The sequence below is a fragment of the Aspergillus viridinutans genome (genome assembly GCF_018404265.1).
Source record: "Aspergillus viridinutans IFM 47045 DNA, scaffold_2, whole genome shotgun sequence".
Classification (NCBI taxonomy): domain Eukaryota; kingdom Fungi; phylum Ascomycota; class Eurotiomycetes; order Eurotiales; family Aspergillaceae; genus Aspergillus; species Aspergillus viridinutans.
Window position 1 is genome coordinate 2,403,849 of NW_025091218.1, and position 17,809 is coordinate 2,421,657.

General features: G+C 48.7%; 4 protein-coding genes across 4 annotated transcripts; 1 reads left to right on the forward strand and 3 right to left on the reverse strand.

The window, feature by feature from the left end:
• Positions 1-276: 276 nt before the first annotated feature.
• Aspvir_004349 (bifunctional triacylglycerol lipase/ester hydrolase) lies at positions 277-1,571 on the reverse strand (the record flags this gene model as incomplete). Its single annotated transcript, XM_043267578.1, has 4 exons — positions 277-338; positions 402-634; positions 705-889; positions 945-1,571. The coding sequence occupies 4 exons, from the start codon at positions 1,569-1,571 to the stop codon at positions 277-279; spliced, it is 1,107 nt and encodes a 368-aa protein (XP_043123513.1).
• Positions 1,572-2,866: 1,295 nt separating this feature from the next.
• On the reverse strand, positions 2,867-6,113 carry Aspvir_004350 (SMEK family protein; the record flags this gene model as incomplete). The annotated part of the gene is made up of 9 exons (XM_043267579.1): positions 2,867-3,454; positions 3,510-3,940; positions 4,002-4,169; positions 4,228-5,028; positions 5,095-5,421; positions 5,507-5,556; positions 5,612-5,693; positions 5,774-5,870; positions 6,000-6,113. The coding sequence occupies 9 exons, from the start codon at positions 6,111-6,113 to the stop codon at positions 2,867-2,869; spliced, it is 2,658 nt and encodes an 885-aa protein (XP_043123514.1).
• A 2,455-nt stretch (positions 6,114-8,568) lies between these two features.
• On the forward strand, positions 8,569-10,006 carry Aspvir_004351 (DUF914 domain membrane protein; the record flags this gene model as incomplete). Its single annotated transcript, XM_043267580.1, has 3 exons — positions 8,569-8,801; positions 8,861-9,051; positions 9,120-10,006. 3 exons carry the CDS (start codon positions 8,569-8,571, stop codon positions 10,004-10,006), a joined length of 1,311 nt encoding a protein of 436 aa, XP_043123515.1.
• Positions 10,007-11,113: 1,107 nt separating this feature from the next.
• Positions 11,114-13,262, reverse strand: Aspvir_004352 (uncharacterized protein; the record flags this gene model as incomplete). The annotated part of the gene is made up of 6 exons (XM_043267581.1): positions 11,114-11,916; positions 12,075-12,278; positions 12,336-12,440; positions 12,616-12,672; positions 12,734-12,920; positions 13,257-13,262. The coding sequence occupies 6 exons, from the start codon at positions 13,260-13,262 to the stop codon at positions 11,114-11,116; spliced, it is 1,362 nt and encodes a 453-aa protein (XP_043123516.1).
• Between the last annotated feature and the right edge of the window lie 4,547 nt (positions 13,263-17,809).

The following is a 17,809-nucleotide window of genomic DNA, read 5'->3' on the forward strand; positions in this document are numbered from 1 at the left end:
ACTGGTGTATCTTTAATCTGCTCATCCCGTCAAGCTGAAGTTGACGGCACGCAATGTGTTATCTTGTATGGGTATGTACATGCAACGGACCTCTCCTCAAGGTCCGCATGGGTCGAAGCCATGCTGCTGGAAATGATAGACATGAGCCCTGATATGAGTCCATGCTCGTGTATCAGATACGAGCAATGCCCGATTGCTCATCTCTCGTCTCGGTCTATATTAAAGTCACCAAGCCAGACAATAGTTTTACACCTCGAAGTGCCGCCTTTGACCGTCTCAAGCCGACACAATATCCATAATCATATCAGCCACCTTCTCCGCCATAATATCATTATGTCCTGTAGAACTCTTTGTCAGTACCAAGCCTATACCCATAGCCAGAGAAGCAGCAAACCACTCACTTATGCAAAACGCATGCGGCAGCCCAAGCTCGCAAACCGACATCGTCGGCCCACCTTCTATACGCCCTCGAAGCTCAGTAATCTCATCCCTCGTCCGCTCCGCAACCCAATGGTCATTTCGGCCAAAGTAGACGAACAAACGAGTCAGCGGCTCGTTAGCCGTTGACACACCCCAGACATCATCGCCCCATTTGTCCGAGGTGATGGTCCGCATCTCGTCAGTGGCCATGTGCCTGCATCCGTTAGAAGCTTTCCCAAGCACACTAAAATGGCAACGAAATGGAAACAGGGATGGGAACGAACAAAGCTTGTCTAACGCCACTTTTGCTCTTGATAAACGCCGCAGTTGTCTCAACCACACTATCCGGTGGCGACCCCATAACATTCTTGATTAGACCACGCAGCAGAGCGCCTGGAAGTAACGTTGCCAGAACCCGGGCCAGAAAGCCAACGACTCGCGCCAGCTGGGGTATAAAGTAGAGCAATCGCTGCCTCGAATCAGTACTGTAGCAACTACACAGTAAAGCAGGGGAGAAAACTCACCGTCAACTTCTGCCCAGAAGGCGACTTGGCGATATCTACGATAGTAGGGAAGAGCATGATCCCGCCAACGATATCGAAGTCAACCCTATCAGCTCCAGCCCCAGCTCCAGCTCCAGCTCTAGCATCTGACCTCTCCCGATGTCTCCTCAGAATCTCCATAGCGATATAAGCGCCCACCGAATGACCAACAAAAATGACCTTCTGCTTAGTCTCCGCGCCCGCAAGGCACCCATCAAGCTTCCCCTGGACATAGCAGATCTGGTCCTCAAGATCAAACAAGCGCTTCCCCGCATCTAGATTCCCGCGCTGGTCGAGCTCGAACCCACCCAGGCTATGTCCGTAGATCTGAAACTCACATGCATGGCTACGGCTCTGAATCCGCGCGCCGTGCGAACCCAGTTTGTCAGCAAGAAGCGACAGGAAGGTATGGTAGTATCCGATTAGCCCCGGATTCCCTGAGATCATGAAAATGGTGACCCGGGACGAAGACGGGGTGGAACCCGGCCTGCTCTTCTGCAGGGAAACAGTGTGCAGAAATGTGTCGGGCGTGATGCGCGGCTGGGGGGATGTTGACATCTTCCGGATTATTGGGCGGTATATTTGCGAGGTGATATACCGGCGAAACATGAGATAGTTAACTACGCTTTTGAACTATTGAACTTGATGAATGTGGAATGTTCGTGGTTGACTTTTATGGTGTAGGTAGATGGTGTTCCTCGGCTTCAGGACGTATCCACTGAACCATTTGAAATCCGATGGGGAGGATGACAACTTTCCAATTGACAATTTGCCGTGAACATCAATAATGACCCAGATAAGCATCCTGAGTCCATTGATTTAAGCTAAAATCCAACCGAAGCTTAGCTAGGCTCAGATCGAGCTCTTGTTTTAAAAGTGGATGGCCGACTATGAACAACAGCCCATTGACCATTCCGCCTCAGCAACAATGATTCTGGGATTCGATATTCACAACATTGGTCTGCATACTGTGAGTCGATCGTGGTGGACTGGCCAGTATTAATGTCTTCAGCCCTACAATATGATGCTACACTATCCTCATTGGCGATTTTCGATTGGTAAGAAAATGATTTGGGTCGAAGATATATGATCATTGCGCGGACAAATATGTGCAGTCAATATTTTCCCAGAAAAATAAGCTTCGACTTGCGCAATAGTTCGTCCATTAATCGTCCTCTAGGATGATTCCTAGGTGTGAAATGAAGCGAGACGAGGCATATAGGGGAAGACATCTTCCTTGCCGCTTCGCACTTCGAACATACACAGGGTCATTGCGGTCCGTTCCATCCAGCCCTATTACCCTCCCCAGTACCAGCGCTGTAAAGAACCAAATGTAGATGAAAAGAAACCCAAAACATCTGGATTTCGACAAATCCTAAATCGCGCTAATGCAACAGCATTGCAGGTGCTGTTATTGTAATTCCGATTTTCAAGCCCCTTGTTCGCCAGCCATGGACAAATCAACCAGCACACCACGTATGGATCAAACAAAATGTAGAATGCAACACCGTGATATCAAACAGGCAAGCGAAGGGGATATAATAGATCGACTCATATCGAAAAGACCTGATTGCGAGAAGAGGCTGTGGCATGCAAAGCCAGAAACCATCAAGCAACATCAACAAAAAAAGTTGATACACAACGTCTAAAATACCAGAACTGGAGGAATGTGTAAAATGCAATCAGAAGGATACAACTGACCGTCACAGTCAGATGTTGGATTTTCGAAAATGGGAAAGCGGAAAATGATGATCTCATCATCTGGTATCTCTAAGGTGAGGACTCTTCAAGACAAACAGAGAGAATGATCTGGTAGCCTGAACAAGCACAAGAGCAGTATTCGGCCTGAATACTGCTCACAAGGTAGTAGCAACCAAACACGAGAACAATGGACGAAGAAGTCATCAAGCGTCTTCTTTCACACTGTCAACTCGGTTTTCTTTCTCATTGCTCGTATGACTTGGGGTCGAATCGTTCGACTCAGTTTCTGAGGCGGCTGGCTTGGCTGCGGGACCGAGGTTGATAGCGATCCGTTTAGGCGCTGCGCTACCCAAACCACCCGAAAGGTTCTGAGTTGATCCCTTTTCGGCAGTAGAAAGGGTCCCAATTGACATGCCTCGCTTCCTCCGTAGAAGACCTGCACTGCCAGAGCTACTGCTCGTAGAGCTCCTCCTTTTCGGCCCTGAGGTTAGCTTGACCAATTCATCGTCGTCCTCCTCTTCACGACGGCGCTTCTCTGATAGGCGTTCCGGAGGAGTCTGTATGCTCACAGAAACCGGAGTAGACTGCGGCTCCAACGAGATATCGGCAGTCGCATCCTCTTCCTGTGGTGTTGGCTGCGCCTGGAGTTCGTCGGCTTCCGGCTTTGTATCCATCGCATTCTCATCTTCATCATCGTCTGGATAATCAACCAAGGGTTTCACCACTGGCGAAGCTGCACCATTCTGCGCGTTGACAACAACAGCACCATGCACACGATTCTCTTGCTGCCACTGAGAATTAGAAGTTAGCGAGCGGAAAACCTTTGTACTACTGGGCGCATCCTACCTCATCTTCGTCGTCGGATGTGTTGAAGTATTCCTCTTCAGCAGCATCCATCTCCTTGACCCCTTGCCAGCGTTGGCCATTCGCCTGTAATTTTCGCGCTTCCTCCTCTTGTGAAAAAAGCGTTGAGTCCGCCTCTGCTCCATAGCCTTGCATCTGCTCGTAGCGCAGAATCAAATTCTGGAAGGTGTCAACATAAGTAATATCCTTGATCTTCTCACGGTATTTTTCAACAATGTGAAGAACAATGGGTTTGATATTCTCTCGTTTGATGAACTCGAAGAGCTCAAGGCATGCCGAGTTGAGGAGGTTGTCGCGAGGCATGGTTTCGTAGACAATGTCCAGAATCAACCCGAAAGTGTTATTGTGCGTCATCAACGCCTGATAGAACGTATCTTGCAGGCTGACCAAGGTGCGGAAGAACTTCAAAGCGGCTGACGGAGCACGACGTTAGAGATCCGAAGCAAAGCCTGCAGAATTGGGAGATAGACTCACTTAATTTGAGGTGTTTCTGAGGAACTCTAAGTAACTGAGCGATTCGGGGCGCAAGAGCCTCGTTATGAATGACATTGCGGCTTCGATATAGATGTTGACGGACGAAGAATGTGAGGATATCAACCAAATGTGAATATAGGGATACTTCTTGAAACGTGAGGTCGTTAACTGCGTAGCAATTAGTATCGTTCGAGAGTAATGGCCAATCAATGCACGCAGTACTTACGGTCAGCGCGATTCTCAAGCCGTCTGAGGGGAAGAAAGAGTCTTCTAGCGGATTCATCAAAGTGATTCTGCATGAAGGCATCAGAGAGGATATTAGGACGAAATTTCGAGAAATATTCGGGACCAGCCCGACCCATAGCATCCTGCAAAGGAATTTGAGGATCCAATAGAACTTTGATCGCATCTGCGAGCTGATTCTTCACACCAAGGTCAGATTCGGCATGCAGGAGATCGATGAGAGTATCGGTAAGGGGTGTTTTCTTTTCGTTGACGGCCTTGAGCATATATCCGCGCATCATGATTGGATCGTGATCAAGCAGAGCTACAAGGAGATCGACTCCAGTAGTGCGCATGGCTGGATTAAGATGTTTGATGGCAAAGGCAATGACGGCGAAAAGGCCGTGATTGATGAAGTTCGCAAACAGATTGGCGCGCGCGGGAGCCTGTAGATTCTTCGCGATTCCAGCGCACTGGTGAAGGAATTGCACGGCATCATCTTTGCGCTTCAAATCTGTGTTCCGAGGGTCGAAAACCGAGAAGAGTTCTTTCAAGAAGGGTCCATTCGACTGAATGTGATTCACTATCTCCACCTGGTTGAAGAAAATCAGAGAGTTGAGGACAGAGAATGTCGGGTCATCCAGTATTCGAGCCAACACCACGTCTTTCAGATATTGTAGGCGCCATGTGTAGCGGATCTTGCGGCGAATGATGGGATCCTTTATAGGAACGACTTCCTTGTAACGGCTTTGATCTGCGAGATATTGCCGATGATTGGCCTTGTGGGTGGGAAATTCGGGATCGTCTGAGATGAATTAGCCATATACATCCCGCGAGAACGACCAAGACAGAGGGGCCGATTATCACACACATTCCAATGCCCCGACCACTCCCAGAATAATATCATCGGTAACGACTGTCTCAATAATAGTGTTGTCATTGAGGAGAATAAGCGATTTCATTATGTTGCAAAGTCGATGCAAATCCGGAAGGCTCTCCAGATCCTCTGCGACAGTGACTAAAGGTATCAGTTTCGGAATATACTCGTCTCTAATGACAAATTTGGATAACGCGTCGCGACCGGCTTGAGTGATGCTGGCTGCCCTCATGATGTGATCGATTTCCGGAAGATTCCCAAGCTCAGGCGGAGGTAGCATGATTGACTGATAGCTCTCGAGGTCGTCTGACAAGGCATCGTCTAGTAACGGACGTAATCAGTTCTACCGGTCACACAGGGATCTGCCACGACGATCTGGAAGCAACGGGGACGGATATCAACTAACCTGCTGCTGCCAAGTTGTGTAGGTGTTGTTGGACATTATTCACAAAATTCCTTGGTAGCTTGTCAGCGACAAAGCTGAGAGGTGGGCGTCGACGCAACGCCTTACCATATAGCCGCGCAGCCCTCCGCTTCCTGAAAACTCAATGCCATGTCCGTTCCATTAGGCTCTGTCCATACGATAAGGGTCTCTGTTCGGAGCGCACGAGCGTTAGCCTCTCAGTTCTCGGTTCACGATGCGATACGATGGAGGGCTGCGAGGGAGGTTGACCTTGCTGCTTCTGATAGCCATCGTCCTTGGTGATTCTTGTCTCTAGGAGCACCCGCTCGGGCTCATCCTCCGACTGAACGAATATTCGCGGTTCATCCTACGGGACGTAGATGCCATGTTAGTCATAGAAAAATGAAAATCTTCAGCGCGAGGTCAACTGCAGCTTTCGCGCCGACAATCGGCGACGCTTTTGCGGTGACTGGGAAAGCGGCCAACAGAAACTTACGTCGAGAATCTGTCCCATACAGAACCCAGTTCCTCGGTCGAACCAGTCATTGTCCCTCAGCTCGTAGACCTTGACCCGCTTACGATCGTTGGGTGGTTGTAAGTCCGACGCCATGGTGTGGCAGAAAGGAGAGGTGGCGTCTCTTCAAACCGGAACAACTCAAGAAACGAGTGTACCGGCGCGAGAACCGCCACGGGGGAGTGGAAAGAAAGGGCAGCCGCTGCCTTGTCCAGGGTTGAACGAGGAATGCGCGGGGACGAGCGACAGAAAGAGTATTATTTCTGAGGGGGAAATGAGGATCGGAAACGATATCAACAGGCGACGATAACGATGTTTGATGCTGTGCTGCGGATGATGATGATCCTGAGTTGGGGACGGACCACCTGACGGCCTCGGCAGCGGTCGGCGGACGCTGGGTTTTTTTCCCTTCTCACTTTGGGTTCGGCGAGCGCGCAGAAAACCGACAGACACGCGACCGTAGAGACTGAGAATACTAAGGCGGGCTCTTATCTCCTCGTGCCGCGAACCGGTAAGATTTCCGCTGAATAGCGATGGTAGGAAGTCAGGCCTTAAGGTAAGGTAGTGAAGCCGATGAAGTGCTACTCTGAAGTACACGATGAACGAGCAGTGGACGATAGGTGGATAAAGCTGGCTGAAGCCTTCTGGAATCCTACTTGGTTTGGATGCGGAAACGCAAGGTAACTAGACAGAAAGATAGGTAGATACCATATGGGGATCTGCAAGAGAGCGGGCACAGGGAGGTAAAAAAAAAGGTTTGGTTGGGATGACGTGCCCTCACATCAATAACAGGGGTCTTCCTCCTGCCATTTCTTCTAGCAAGGAGGTGTTCTATCATCTATCTAGGAGCTGAAGATATCACTAATACTAAAAATAAATCCAAGGAAACCAAGATGATCATAAATACACATAAACTACTACGAATTATTCTATCTGATAGATGCAGTTCTCAGGTACCGGAGGATCGGCCAAACATGTCATGGTAGTCACCGTGGACAACTAACTATGACATTTGCGTGAGTCAGGGCCTCAGGGGTAGTAACGAGCAAGTAGGTAGCAGATAGGTACGATTGATTCATCTGAAACAAGGCTGAAGGTACTCAAGTCGACCTCGCTAAAAGAAGGTCTAAAAGAAGCTCTACAGGGGGGATGGGCCAGGTTTGGGGGCCTAAGGTAGAGGGCTCGGAAGGAAAGAAGCTTAATGGGCGTCCTTTCCTTGTGACTTGCGAGGTGACTTAAAGTTCCTGGAAACCATAGGGTAATAGACTGATAGGTACACCCTTTCCCCACGTTATCCATAAAACATAAGTTCCATGTTTCAAACTCTTCACAAATGCTGATGCAACATGTAATCGATGCGCATCTCTTCTGCCATACCGACGTTGGGCATGTACCATCCTGGACGAGATACCCAAAATCGACAAGCCAATCCAACACAGTCACATGGCTTTCATGAGATTTAGGAGTTGAGTGCCTGAGCAGGACGAACTCCTAACTGCTGACAGTCATTGATGATGGGAGCGCAGGCTGCCGAAGCTCTCTTTGCGTGTATTATACCTGGAAGAATTCAACTGACATTCTCATCGAAAGACCATGCTGTCTTTGTATTTTGGGACATATCGAACACTTCATTCCTTCAGTCACCTGAATTAAAACATTGTCTTCTTCCGTAGATCTCCCTAAAACCCAGTGAGAGACTTGGGCTAGGTTTATGCCTCAGGCAGAGCCACTTCAGTCAGTTGACTAGGTATGGCTAGAAAGTCTAAAAAGGCGCCGCGGTAACATCCGATGTTCGTTTTCGTGATAACTGCTCGATATGGTTCATAAACAATCATCGAGATGACGATAGTTTTTTTACAGCGTTTATATCCTTGCTGATACTGCAGACAATTCGACAGCTCTGCAATCGGCATGCTGGATTGACTTCCTCATCAAGGACTACCCACCAGTCAACCTCCATCTGATGGGCCTGAGCGTTCTGCTAACCTTATCGTCCATGCCCCATTATCAAAATGTCTTAGGGCCATCCTTTAGTATGTTTAGCAGCTGTGGAATCAGTTGCCGTCTTACGATGATTGGCTTTTGCAGGGGTGGCCTTGGGCGGAACCAGTCCACCTGCTGACATAAACAGATTCAGATGCCAGTAGGGCGTTATCTGATTGGTTCATAACTCCCACGAGGTCGAGGCCTTTGCCGCCTTTCTTATCGAATACTGACGGCGTTCCCGTAGTGAAAATTACCGCATTGGGAAAAGTCGACTCCGCTTCACCTCTGCCCACTTTTCTTTTTCCTCGGCGCAGGTTTCTGATTTTTCTCCTCTTCATTCCTGTGCAGACTTTGTCTTCAACTCTTCTGAGTAGAGGCCTCTTCTTACGACCGAAGGCGAGCGACTTCTGGGAGTTTTGCGTTCGTCCAGGTCAAAAGCTCCCTCCATAGACGACCCTGCTTCCTCTACAACTTTCTTGATCGCATTATTCAAGTTTCTTGTCTTAACGAGCATCTGCTGTGTCTAAGCCTGCTTTTTTGTAAATACAGTTCGAACACTTTCGCAATGTCGGATACCAAACACCCTGTGCGAGTGCAGACCTCGTCTGCGGCTCCTGACGCCATCACGTCTCCATACTTCGAGCCTCCTAAGCAGAACAATCCGGTGACTGTCGACGAGGATACGCGGGAGGAGGAGGACTCTGGCTCTGAAGCCGTTGCGGATCGTATCGATAAGCAGAAGAAGGGATTCTGGGCGTACTTTACAACAAAGGAGTTCTATATCACGCTGATACTTGGGTAAGGCTCATTGCAAGTGCCTGCGAATTCGCGACAAACCTCTGACACTAGGCTTATAGGCAGGTGCTGGCCATAGCAAATACTGCCACAAGTACTTTCAGCACCCTTCTTAGTCAGGAGGGTACCTCGATTCCGGCTTTTCAGTCTTTCTTCAATTACGTTTTGCTCAACCTCATATTTACACCTTACACAATCTACCGTTATGGTTTCAAGGGCTGGCTCCGCTTGATGTGGCGCGACGGCTGGAAATGTGAGAGATCCTCAGCTTTTTACTCCGTTGCAGCAACATCAGTTACTGACTTGTGTGATTTGGAACAGATGTTATCTTGGCTTTTTGTGATGTCGAGGGCAATTACTTCATTGTGCTGGCATACCGTTATACGACAATGCTTAGCGCCCAGTTGATCAACTTCTGGGCCATCGCCGTCGTCGTTTTTATCTCTTTTCTCTTCTTGCGCGTGCGGTATCATATTACGCAGATTCTCGGTATTTTGATCTGTATCGGTGGTATGGGTGTCTTGATTGCATCCGATCATATCACGGGCTCAAACGGAGGCGATGTTTCCAGCGGCAACCAGATCAAAGGCGACCTTTTTGCGTTGCTGGGTGCGAGCTTCTACGGCCTCACCAACACTGGAGAGGAATACTTCGTCAGCAGCCGCCCCGTGTACGAAGTGATTGGTCAGATGGCCTTCTTCGGTATGATCATCAACGGCGTCCAGGCCGGTATTTTCGACCGTCACTCCTTCCAAATCGCCGTCTGGAACAGCAGAGTCGGTAGCTATTTTACCGGATACACCCTCTGTCTCGCATTCTTCTACTGCATGGCCCCTCTCTTATTCCGCCTGTCGTCCGCAGCCTTCTTCAACATCTCCCTGCTGACCATGAATTTCTGGGGCGTCTGCATCGGCATCGAGGTCTTCCACTACAGCATCCATTGGATGTACCCGATCGCATTCGCCCTCATCATTGTCGGTCAGCTCATCTACTTCCTCGGAAAGCGAGTCCTGGGTGAAGCCCGCAAGCCCTGGCTCGGCAAGAACCAGGAACGTGGCTTTGCGGGGCTCTTCACGGCGAAGGCGAAGATCGACTCTGTCCGCGCCAACTTGGCTTCTAACAATAATCATAATGCTAATGCTGATGGTGCCCACCATGATGACCGCACTGCGGCTACGATTGATGAGCGTCACTCGAATGCCGTTTGATCATGGCGTTACGAGAATGTTGTTGTTTGTTCTCCTCCAATTCCGCGCACATAACGATGCCTGAGACATGGCATTGACGTCCGCGCAAAAGTTTCCTTTGGTCTCATTCCGTGTGCATGATCCTACTTAGTATATAGCCTCACACTAGAATAGATCTTCTCTCCACTGAGGGATCGAGTACTCCTTGACTTCTGAACTTTTACCATACTCATTGTATCAGATCTAGCATGAACGGGGCCATTCCCCAGGAGTGCATCAACAACCTCTTTTGCATATACAGCGAGGATGTAGGTCGCTTTGTGGCTGAGAATAGATAACTCAATGAAGTAGGTAGAAACTCCCAATGCAACGAAGACAGGTACATAAGAAACACAAAAATTGCCAGGAAACATTACATTCAGAACCTACTCCCGTAAGCATTTTCCTAAAGACAGACTGGCCAGCTCCACACCATCCCTTTTCCGAAGCCCCAAGCCCAAGAAGCCCAAAGGAAAGGATAGACAACAAAGAAATAGGCCATTAGGCAACCCCTCACCCCAGTCATTTGAGATTAAAAAGATCAAGCCTCGACCAAACTCGCAACCGAAACCCGACAATGGAATGGACCACCTGGAACCCCCCGTAATAAGAGCCGAGATAAGAGTCCCATGGAATACACCCACAAACATGCAAATTCACTCCCCATCCCAAGAACTGCGGAGACCCAAAACAAGATGAATCAATGGGGAAGGAGACATATGCAACACCAAATGGAGGCATATCACAAACAAAAAAGAGGTCATGGCAACAGACTGAAGACCACAGGATGCAAACACAATCAAAAGGGGATATACCGACTCCCGAAACCAACAAGCCAACCAAGTCCCTTAGTCAGTAAACCAACCATGTACCAAATTAACTCTCCACATATGGATCAAACGAAGTGAGCGCTAGACAAGACTTGCTCCAGCCACTTCTTCCGAATATGTACCATGCTCTGTCCCAATATTTCGGGAAAATAAATAGGAAATAAAAAAAAAAAGCGAAGCCAACCTCAGAACGCCACGATACCACTGAATAGATGTCGAACAAATGCAGGCCTAGAAGCTTTTGATACAGTTATGCGACTTAACCCCAAACGGAAGCCTGGACGCCTAGGCCACCCTTGGAGCCCCATACACCGCTGCCATTGCCCCAGCCCAGACCGACACTCCCGGAGGATTCCTTGGCGCCGGCGGTTGTGGCGGAGGCAGAGGCAACAGGATTGGAGGTAGAAGAGGTCGCACGGTCGTTGCTCGCTCCAGAGGCGACTCCGTCACTGGAAGTGAAGCCAAAGCCAAGAGGGGACGGCAAGGGGGTCGTGGAGCGCTTGTTCAGAGCAGGATTGGAGATCTGGGAAGGGCCAGACTGCTGAACAGGGCGAGAACCGATCGGGCCCATGGAACCAATGGCGCCAGCGTTGGGTTTGACGGGTGCCTGCCTCGAAGAGGGCGAGTCGGCCCTACCAGGCGAGGAAGTCGAAGTCGGGGGCTGGTCAGAGCCGTCGAATTTTCCGAAGACAGGGTTCATGCCGGAGCTCGGGGACGATGTGCTGTTAGCGCGAGAGGGGGACTGGAGAGACGCTGCGCCGGCAGTAACTTGAGCGACATTGTCGGTGTTGCCCTGGACTGTAGTCTGCGAGAGGCCGAAAGGGTCAATACCACGAGGAGACGCGCCACGTACACCGGCAGCGGATGACGGAGTACCGCCTGCTTGACTCGCGGGCCGGGAGTTATCGTCGCCAAAGTTGTTGGGCGGGAAGAAGGCCGGGCTTTCGTTCCCGTAAAGAGCCCTATGCTGGCGTGCTAGAAGTTCTCGACGGCTCTCCTCACTCACGGCGGCCGGGCTGAGCGAGCGATCGGATTTGTTTCCTGACATTTCGGCAAGCAGGCCTTTAGGGAAAAGAAATATTAAAACTCATGTTCAGGAAAGAGGTCAAAGCCCAAAGTATCATACAAAACAGCGAATACATGAACGTGAACATTGAATCATGGGGAATATCAAGTAAACAAGGGGAAAGATATCCAAAAAGACAAATGCTACCACGTACTTCGGTTGTACTGTTGCTCCTGATGATAGTTGCGGAGCTCCCGCTCGCGTTGTGCTGCCATCCGACGCTTTGCCTGCATCATCTGCTCTACCTCGTTGGGGCGACTCTGGAAACGCTGGGCTGCATAGTATCCCGGGACGTTAGGGTTGCCGAACTCGCTGATCGAATGGTGACGCTGGGCCACGGTTCCCGGCAGGCGGGGATCTGAATCCGGGTGTTAGGAGTTATCGCGCGCCAGAGGCGGTTTAAAAGATAACATACCGTACTCAGGGTAAGGCCGGCCCATCGCCATGGGCATCGAATCTCGTCGGGGAGCTGTCCACAGCTTCCCACTCTTGACGAGATTATCGATCGCACGATCGACCTCTATTGCAGACTATTAGCGATGAGTTCTTAAGAGTATTGACCGCACAGTCTAAGCGTCCCCGCCACGGCTCCAATCAGTGTATCGGGGAGAGATTCGAGATTTTCTGGGAGGCGCACGAGGTTCCGCTGCTGAAGGGCCAAAGGGGTATGGATGTAGGAGGACTCAGAACCGTACCGTCAAATTGCGACGAAAAAGCCGGCATCTCATCCCGTTGAGAGACTGAGCTCGATCCTGATGATACCACCGTAAGCAATCTTCGTCGACGGGAAGGTCGGATAAGCGCTGAGCATACCTGACCGCGATGGGGGCTGAACGGGATGCTCCCATGAGGCCTGGCGCGCAGTAGGCGCTTGCCAACCCTGAGGCTCATAGTACGCCATATTGAACAGAAGGAACCGCGACTTGGTTTCCTTGACGGCGAGGGCGGCGGCGGCGGCGGCGGCGAGGGGAGTTAATCTGCTCGGAGGAACCACGGAGATCTATTTGAATGTAGTGATAGGTAAGCGTGAGCCCCCAAAGTAAATCAAGAAAGAATTGCACCCATCGGTCGACACGGAGCAACAGAAAGCGCAAGGAAAACTGGAACTGTCGAGTGTCCGCACAATCGAGGGAAAAGCGAGGATGGCGAGCAACGATGACATCGACCGACTTATTCCTGGCGTATCCCAAAAGTTGACTCTTGCGCAGCGGAGAAACTTTTTTTTGGCTCTGGAAAAAAGTTCCTCATGTCCCAAACGATCGGCAGACACAGCACATTCCAGTCGCCATATCATGTCTTATTCAAATTGGGTAGAAAAATCCGCGAATAAATCGACAGGCATTTGGATAAATTCAATTTCCCCATTTTCATAATTTTTTCCCCCTCTTCCTCTTCACAAACAGGTGATGGAGTGGGAGTTTGAGAAAAACAAGGATATTGGGAATATAGTTCCAATTGACTTACGGGAAAAGGAGTGATTGCCCTCTCTAAAGAGTTCCAGACGACTCTGCCACGAGTGAACGAGGCAGAATGCTATCAAACAACGACTTTTCACCCTTGAGACCCGACAGACAAAAGAGTCTGGCGTGTGTTTGGGGGGGGGGGGGGGGGGGGGGGGGGTAGGATAACCAGAGAAGTCGGGGGGGGGGGGGGGGGGGGGGGAGGATGTTCCAAAGGAATGGAGAGGATTGATGGTTAGGGTGAGAGGAGAGGGAAGAGGGAAAGGGGAGAGAAAGTAGAGAAGATTGGGACGGACAGTAATAATGTCCGACAAGAGAGAAGGTAGTAAGGCCCAGGAGACACTGAGGGGAGGAGGGGACAATCAGGACTGGGCAGGAAAGGAAAGGAGAGAAGCAAAGAGAAAGCGTGGGATGATTACTTTTCCTTTGCTGCACAAGAGTTACTTCGGAGTACCTAGGAATTTTATTTTTCTTGACCGGCGACAATTTTCAGTGAGGGTTAGAAATGGTAATAATCATAATAGCCTTACGTACTTCAAGCGCATGACAGAGAACTACAAATATAACTACAACACATTATCTAATATTGCTCAGAAAAAATATTTATGCAAGTCAAATATACGTCGAAGAAGTGACGCTATTCCTCGACCTTGAGTGATTTTACCTGATGTGACTTGCAGTTGACCTTTGGAGAAACGAACAAAAACAAAAAAAAAAAAAAAAAAAGGCCTTGCACAGATGACATGCGAAGGGGAGAAAAAAAAAGTGGTGGACATCGGGCCAAATTTGCCTACTTGTGGTTGGTGATGGAGTGAGCAGCCGGGTTGTTTGGAATCGCTTCTTCCCGGCTTCCGTCCTAGCTTTACCCTTGACGGAATTCTCATTTCTCATCCCACATCATTAGAGATGTATTCCAGCCAAGAAGGAGATCCTTAACCTGATGTGCTGTGTAATATTTCATAGTCGCATCGATTTATATCATGAAGGCACAAGACACAGGTACACCCTCGTTGTATCTATCTAGGTATCGGAGCAGGTACTCCGTAGTACCTAGGTACTCTGTAGCATCGTAATCACAGTGCTCTATCTAGTTAGTACATACCTAGCATCAGGGGTCCCCAGTTTAAATTACATCGTGCTACTCAAGAGTCCTACTACTGAGTTATGTAACTTATGTGCAGGTCCTTTGGAATAGAATATTGATATTGACTGCTGATATACTCTTCTCTCTCTGCTAATACATTGTCAGATCAGATGGAACCAGATACTACAGTATACATTGAAAATCGGCCGTAATTCCTCAGTGCGTGGAAACCATTGCATCTTCACCATTATGACTTTTCAGGCCTGCTGGTAACCGGAAATTTTAGTCATTGTCTTGTCCTTAATTTGCACTCTTTAGCGTCGGTCCATCGACCACACTATGGAGTTGTCCCGCACTCAGTTTCAATTCTCCTGGGCTATCTATGGATACTTGGAGACATATGAGTACCTTAATAGTTTCCATCTTCCGGCTATGAACTCGGTGACTGAATTTGATATCTGGTATCTATCTTCTCCGTGCTGCGTCAGCGTTATCACTCATCAGACTTCAGTCCAATATGTGCTGGAACTTTCCTAGATAATGTGATACACTCCAATTTCTCTGTGTCAGATGATTGACAGCTTCGGTACAGTGACCGTACAGTGGCTTTATCCCGCAATCCTCAGCCATGGTCTCATAGTGCATATTGAAATACTACCAGCTTGTCTCTCACAATCACTCATTGGCGCCTTCCCTCTGTCAAAAGCAAAGCAAATCAAGGTCTGGCAACGGCTAAGTCATCAGCCAAAATTTCCGGCGAATGACAAGACCTTGGCAACTTGAGATTCTCACACAATGCTGATTAACTGACTCCAGCACTCGGCTCAGACCTCGTGGGAATTTAATTAGAGCATATCTCAGACCCCACCCTCCAACCGCGCCATCTCAATCCGTTTACTATGACTGAATAGAATCATTAAAGATATTTGCCTCTCTGTTCTCGAATCATCGTGCAGCCCAACCTGATTAGTTACTGTCTACTCCTTACATGGTGCATCTCAAGCCTTGAACTTGACGGTCACAAGCAAATAGCTCGGCTTTTATAGCCATCCTAGGCGACAGACATCAACATAGTCTTCTCTCATAACTATGAACAGGTATCCCATTATTTCTCAAAAGGATAATTGCTCTCTGGGGAAATGGCCACCACAGAATCATATCGGTTCAAGCTTGCACCCGGTTCAGTGATAGGTGGCTATCCGACCCTGTTTCTTCTTGGTATCGATCAGCCCACCATGTACTCCGTACGCCATCTCTAACTACTACCCCTACATCACACTGCAGATGGCCACCTTTCAGACTCTGCATTCGACGTATTCTGTACAACAGCAGCAAACCTTAACTCTCTAGCCCATACCGTATGCAAATATCAATAGTTCAGGAGCATTAGACTAGTGAGCAGTAGATACACCACTGACTGCCAAAGAGAGGATGGTGGGGCAATTTGATCCCGGATGGCACTCGGACCCTTGCGACTACACTTGGATCGTCTGGGCATTCAATCACTATGGCGTAGACTAAGGTAGGTATGTAGGTGACAAGCCCCATATCTTCCTTTGCATTTAGTCGTCTCTACAACCGCTGAAAATGGGTGCATTCTTGGGCTTCTCGTCATTGGCGGACTGATCTATCGCATTTTCACACTTGACTCTTCAAAAGACTGACTGGAGATGGAATGACGTAGGTCTCTTCTATACCAGGTAGAGTGTAGATAGAGAGTAGACAGTGCCTATATGTCAGACTATGTCAGCGTTAATATTCTATTGCTGGTTACCTCATAATGTCTGTCTCTAAAGGCCTAGTATAACTTCATAGGTAAGGACTGCTATCATTTTCATTGAGGCGATCTTCTCAAATTGATACAGCAGGCTTATTTGTTGTTAGAAGCCAGCTTCCAGTGATAAACAGCGCTGTCCCGAATCTCGAGCACTCAATCCAGGCGCTATCAGCTCTACATATCTTCTCAGTCTCATCGACTACACTTAGCCCGTAGCCAAGGCGGTTGAACCGCTTTACCAACCTTCTAGAAACATGTGGGATGGATCCTGACTCCTGCATATTACATCCCAACAAGTCTTCCTCAAAGCCGGGACCCATTCCACGCTAGAATCTACGTAAAGGCAGCTACCAATTCCAAAGCCAATTATCAGATCATTTTCGGTGGCTTCAAAGCCTCCTTTGTCTTCGCCCAAGTCATGATCCCGCATTTGGCTCCGTTGCTGGATCGGGTTAACTGGTCCTCCCTTCATGGTTCGATAGGAGATATGGACAGTTTTAGTCCTTCTGGAGCGTTCGAATGGAGGCTGATGAAGATACAGGCAGGACACCGAGATACATTGTCTGGAACGCCAATGATTTCTATAGAGTAACTATGTGATATATCGCAAATTAGGCCAGGCGGAATCATTATCACTCAGTCGGACATTGAAAGGGGATTCAAGGACAATAAGAAGATGATTGGAACGATCTTCATGTACGATGCAAGGCAAAAGAGAGTATGCTGGATGCCATTGCAGAGGATGACCATCACCGTGTGCCGTTGGCGCTTGTCATCGGTCAAGACCAAAGACCCTAAGGTAGAGAGCAACGGTAACACGTGCCCGCAACCACACTCCGGAGCAGGGGCCGAGACAGGTCCTCGAGGACTGTGGCTAGTCTTTACTGAGGACCGAGAATCGCGGGGCAGAAAGGAGAGGAGATGATCAATAATGGAAAGGTAGCCTGGAATTACCAAGGTACTATTGATACTGGAAAGTTGAACCAAGCCAGGATCTTGTCTCCCAATGTAAACAAAGAACAAGATCAAAGACGTGAGGGAATGTTGAATCATAAATCACATCAGGTCTTATCATGAGTACCTTATTGATTAATACTTATTCACAGCAGTAGCATTGAGGGGCAGGCCACCTGTAATATCTCGAGGCTGATGGGTTTCGCGAAGTGGAAATTCCGTAGTATCTAGATCTTAGAGTACCTTTGTGGTGTTAACCTTCAGATAGAGACTTCAAGGCTATTTAGACATGAGAAAATAGGCTGAACTACGCTTCTTATGCACTGAGCATCGAAGTAACCCCTGATATCAGGGGAGTAATTAACTGCCTCAGGCAGAGGTGTGATGTGGGCTCAATAATGATAAAAAGGAAACAATAATAACAAAAGATCCATTGAAGCAAGAGCTAGTCAATACCTGCCTTATTATTCTTCTTCAAGACTCTTCAGTCTCCCAGACACCCCCATGCACTTGCCATAATCAGAGAGGAGACAATAGGATCTGTATACTCCTTAACAGGATTGAGGGAGACCTGTCACCTATCCATCTATTTGGGATTGAATCCAAACAGAAAC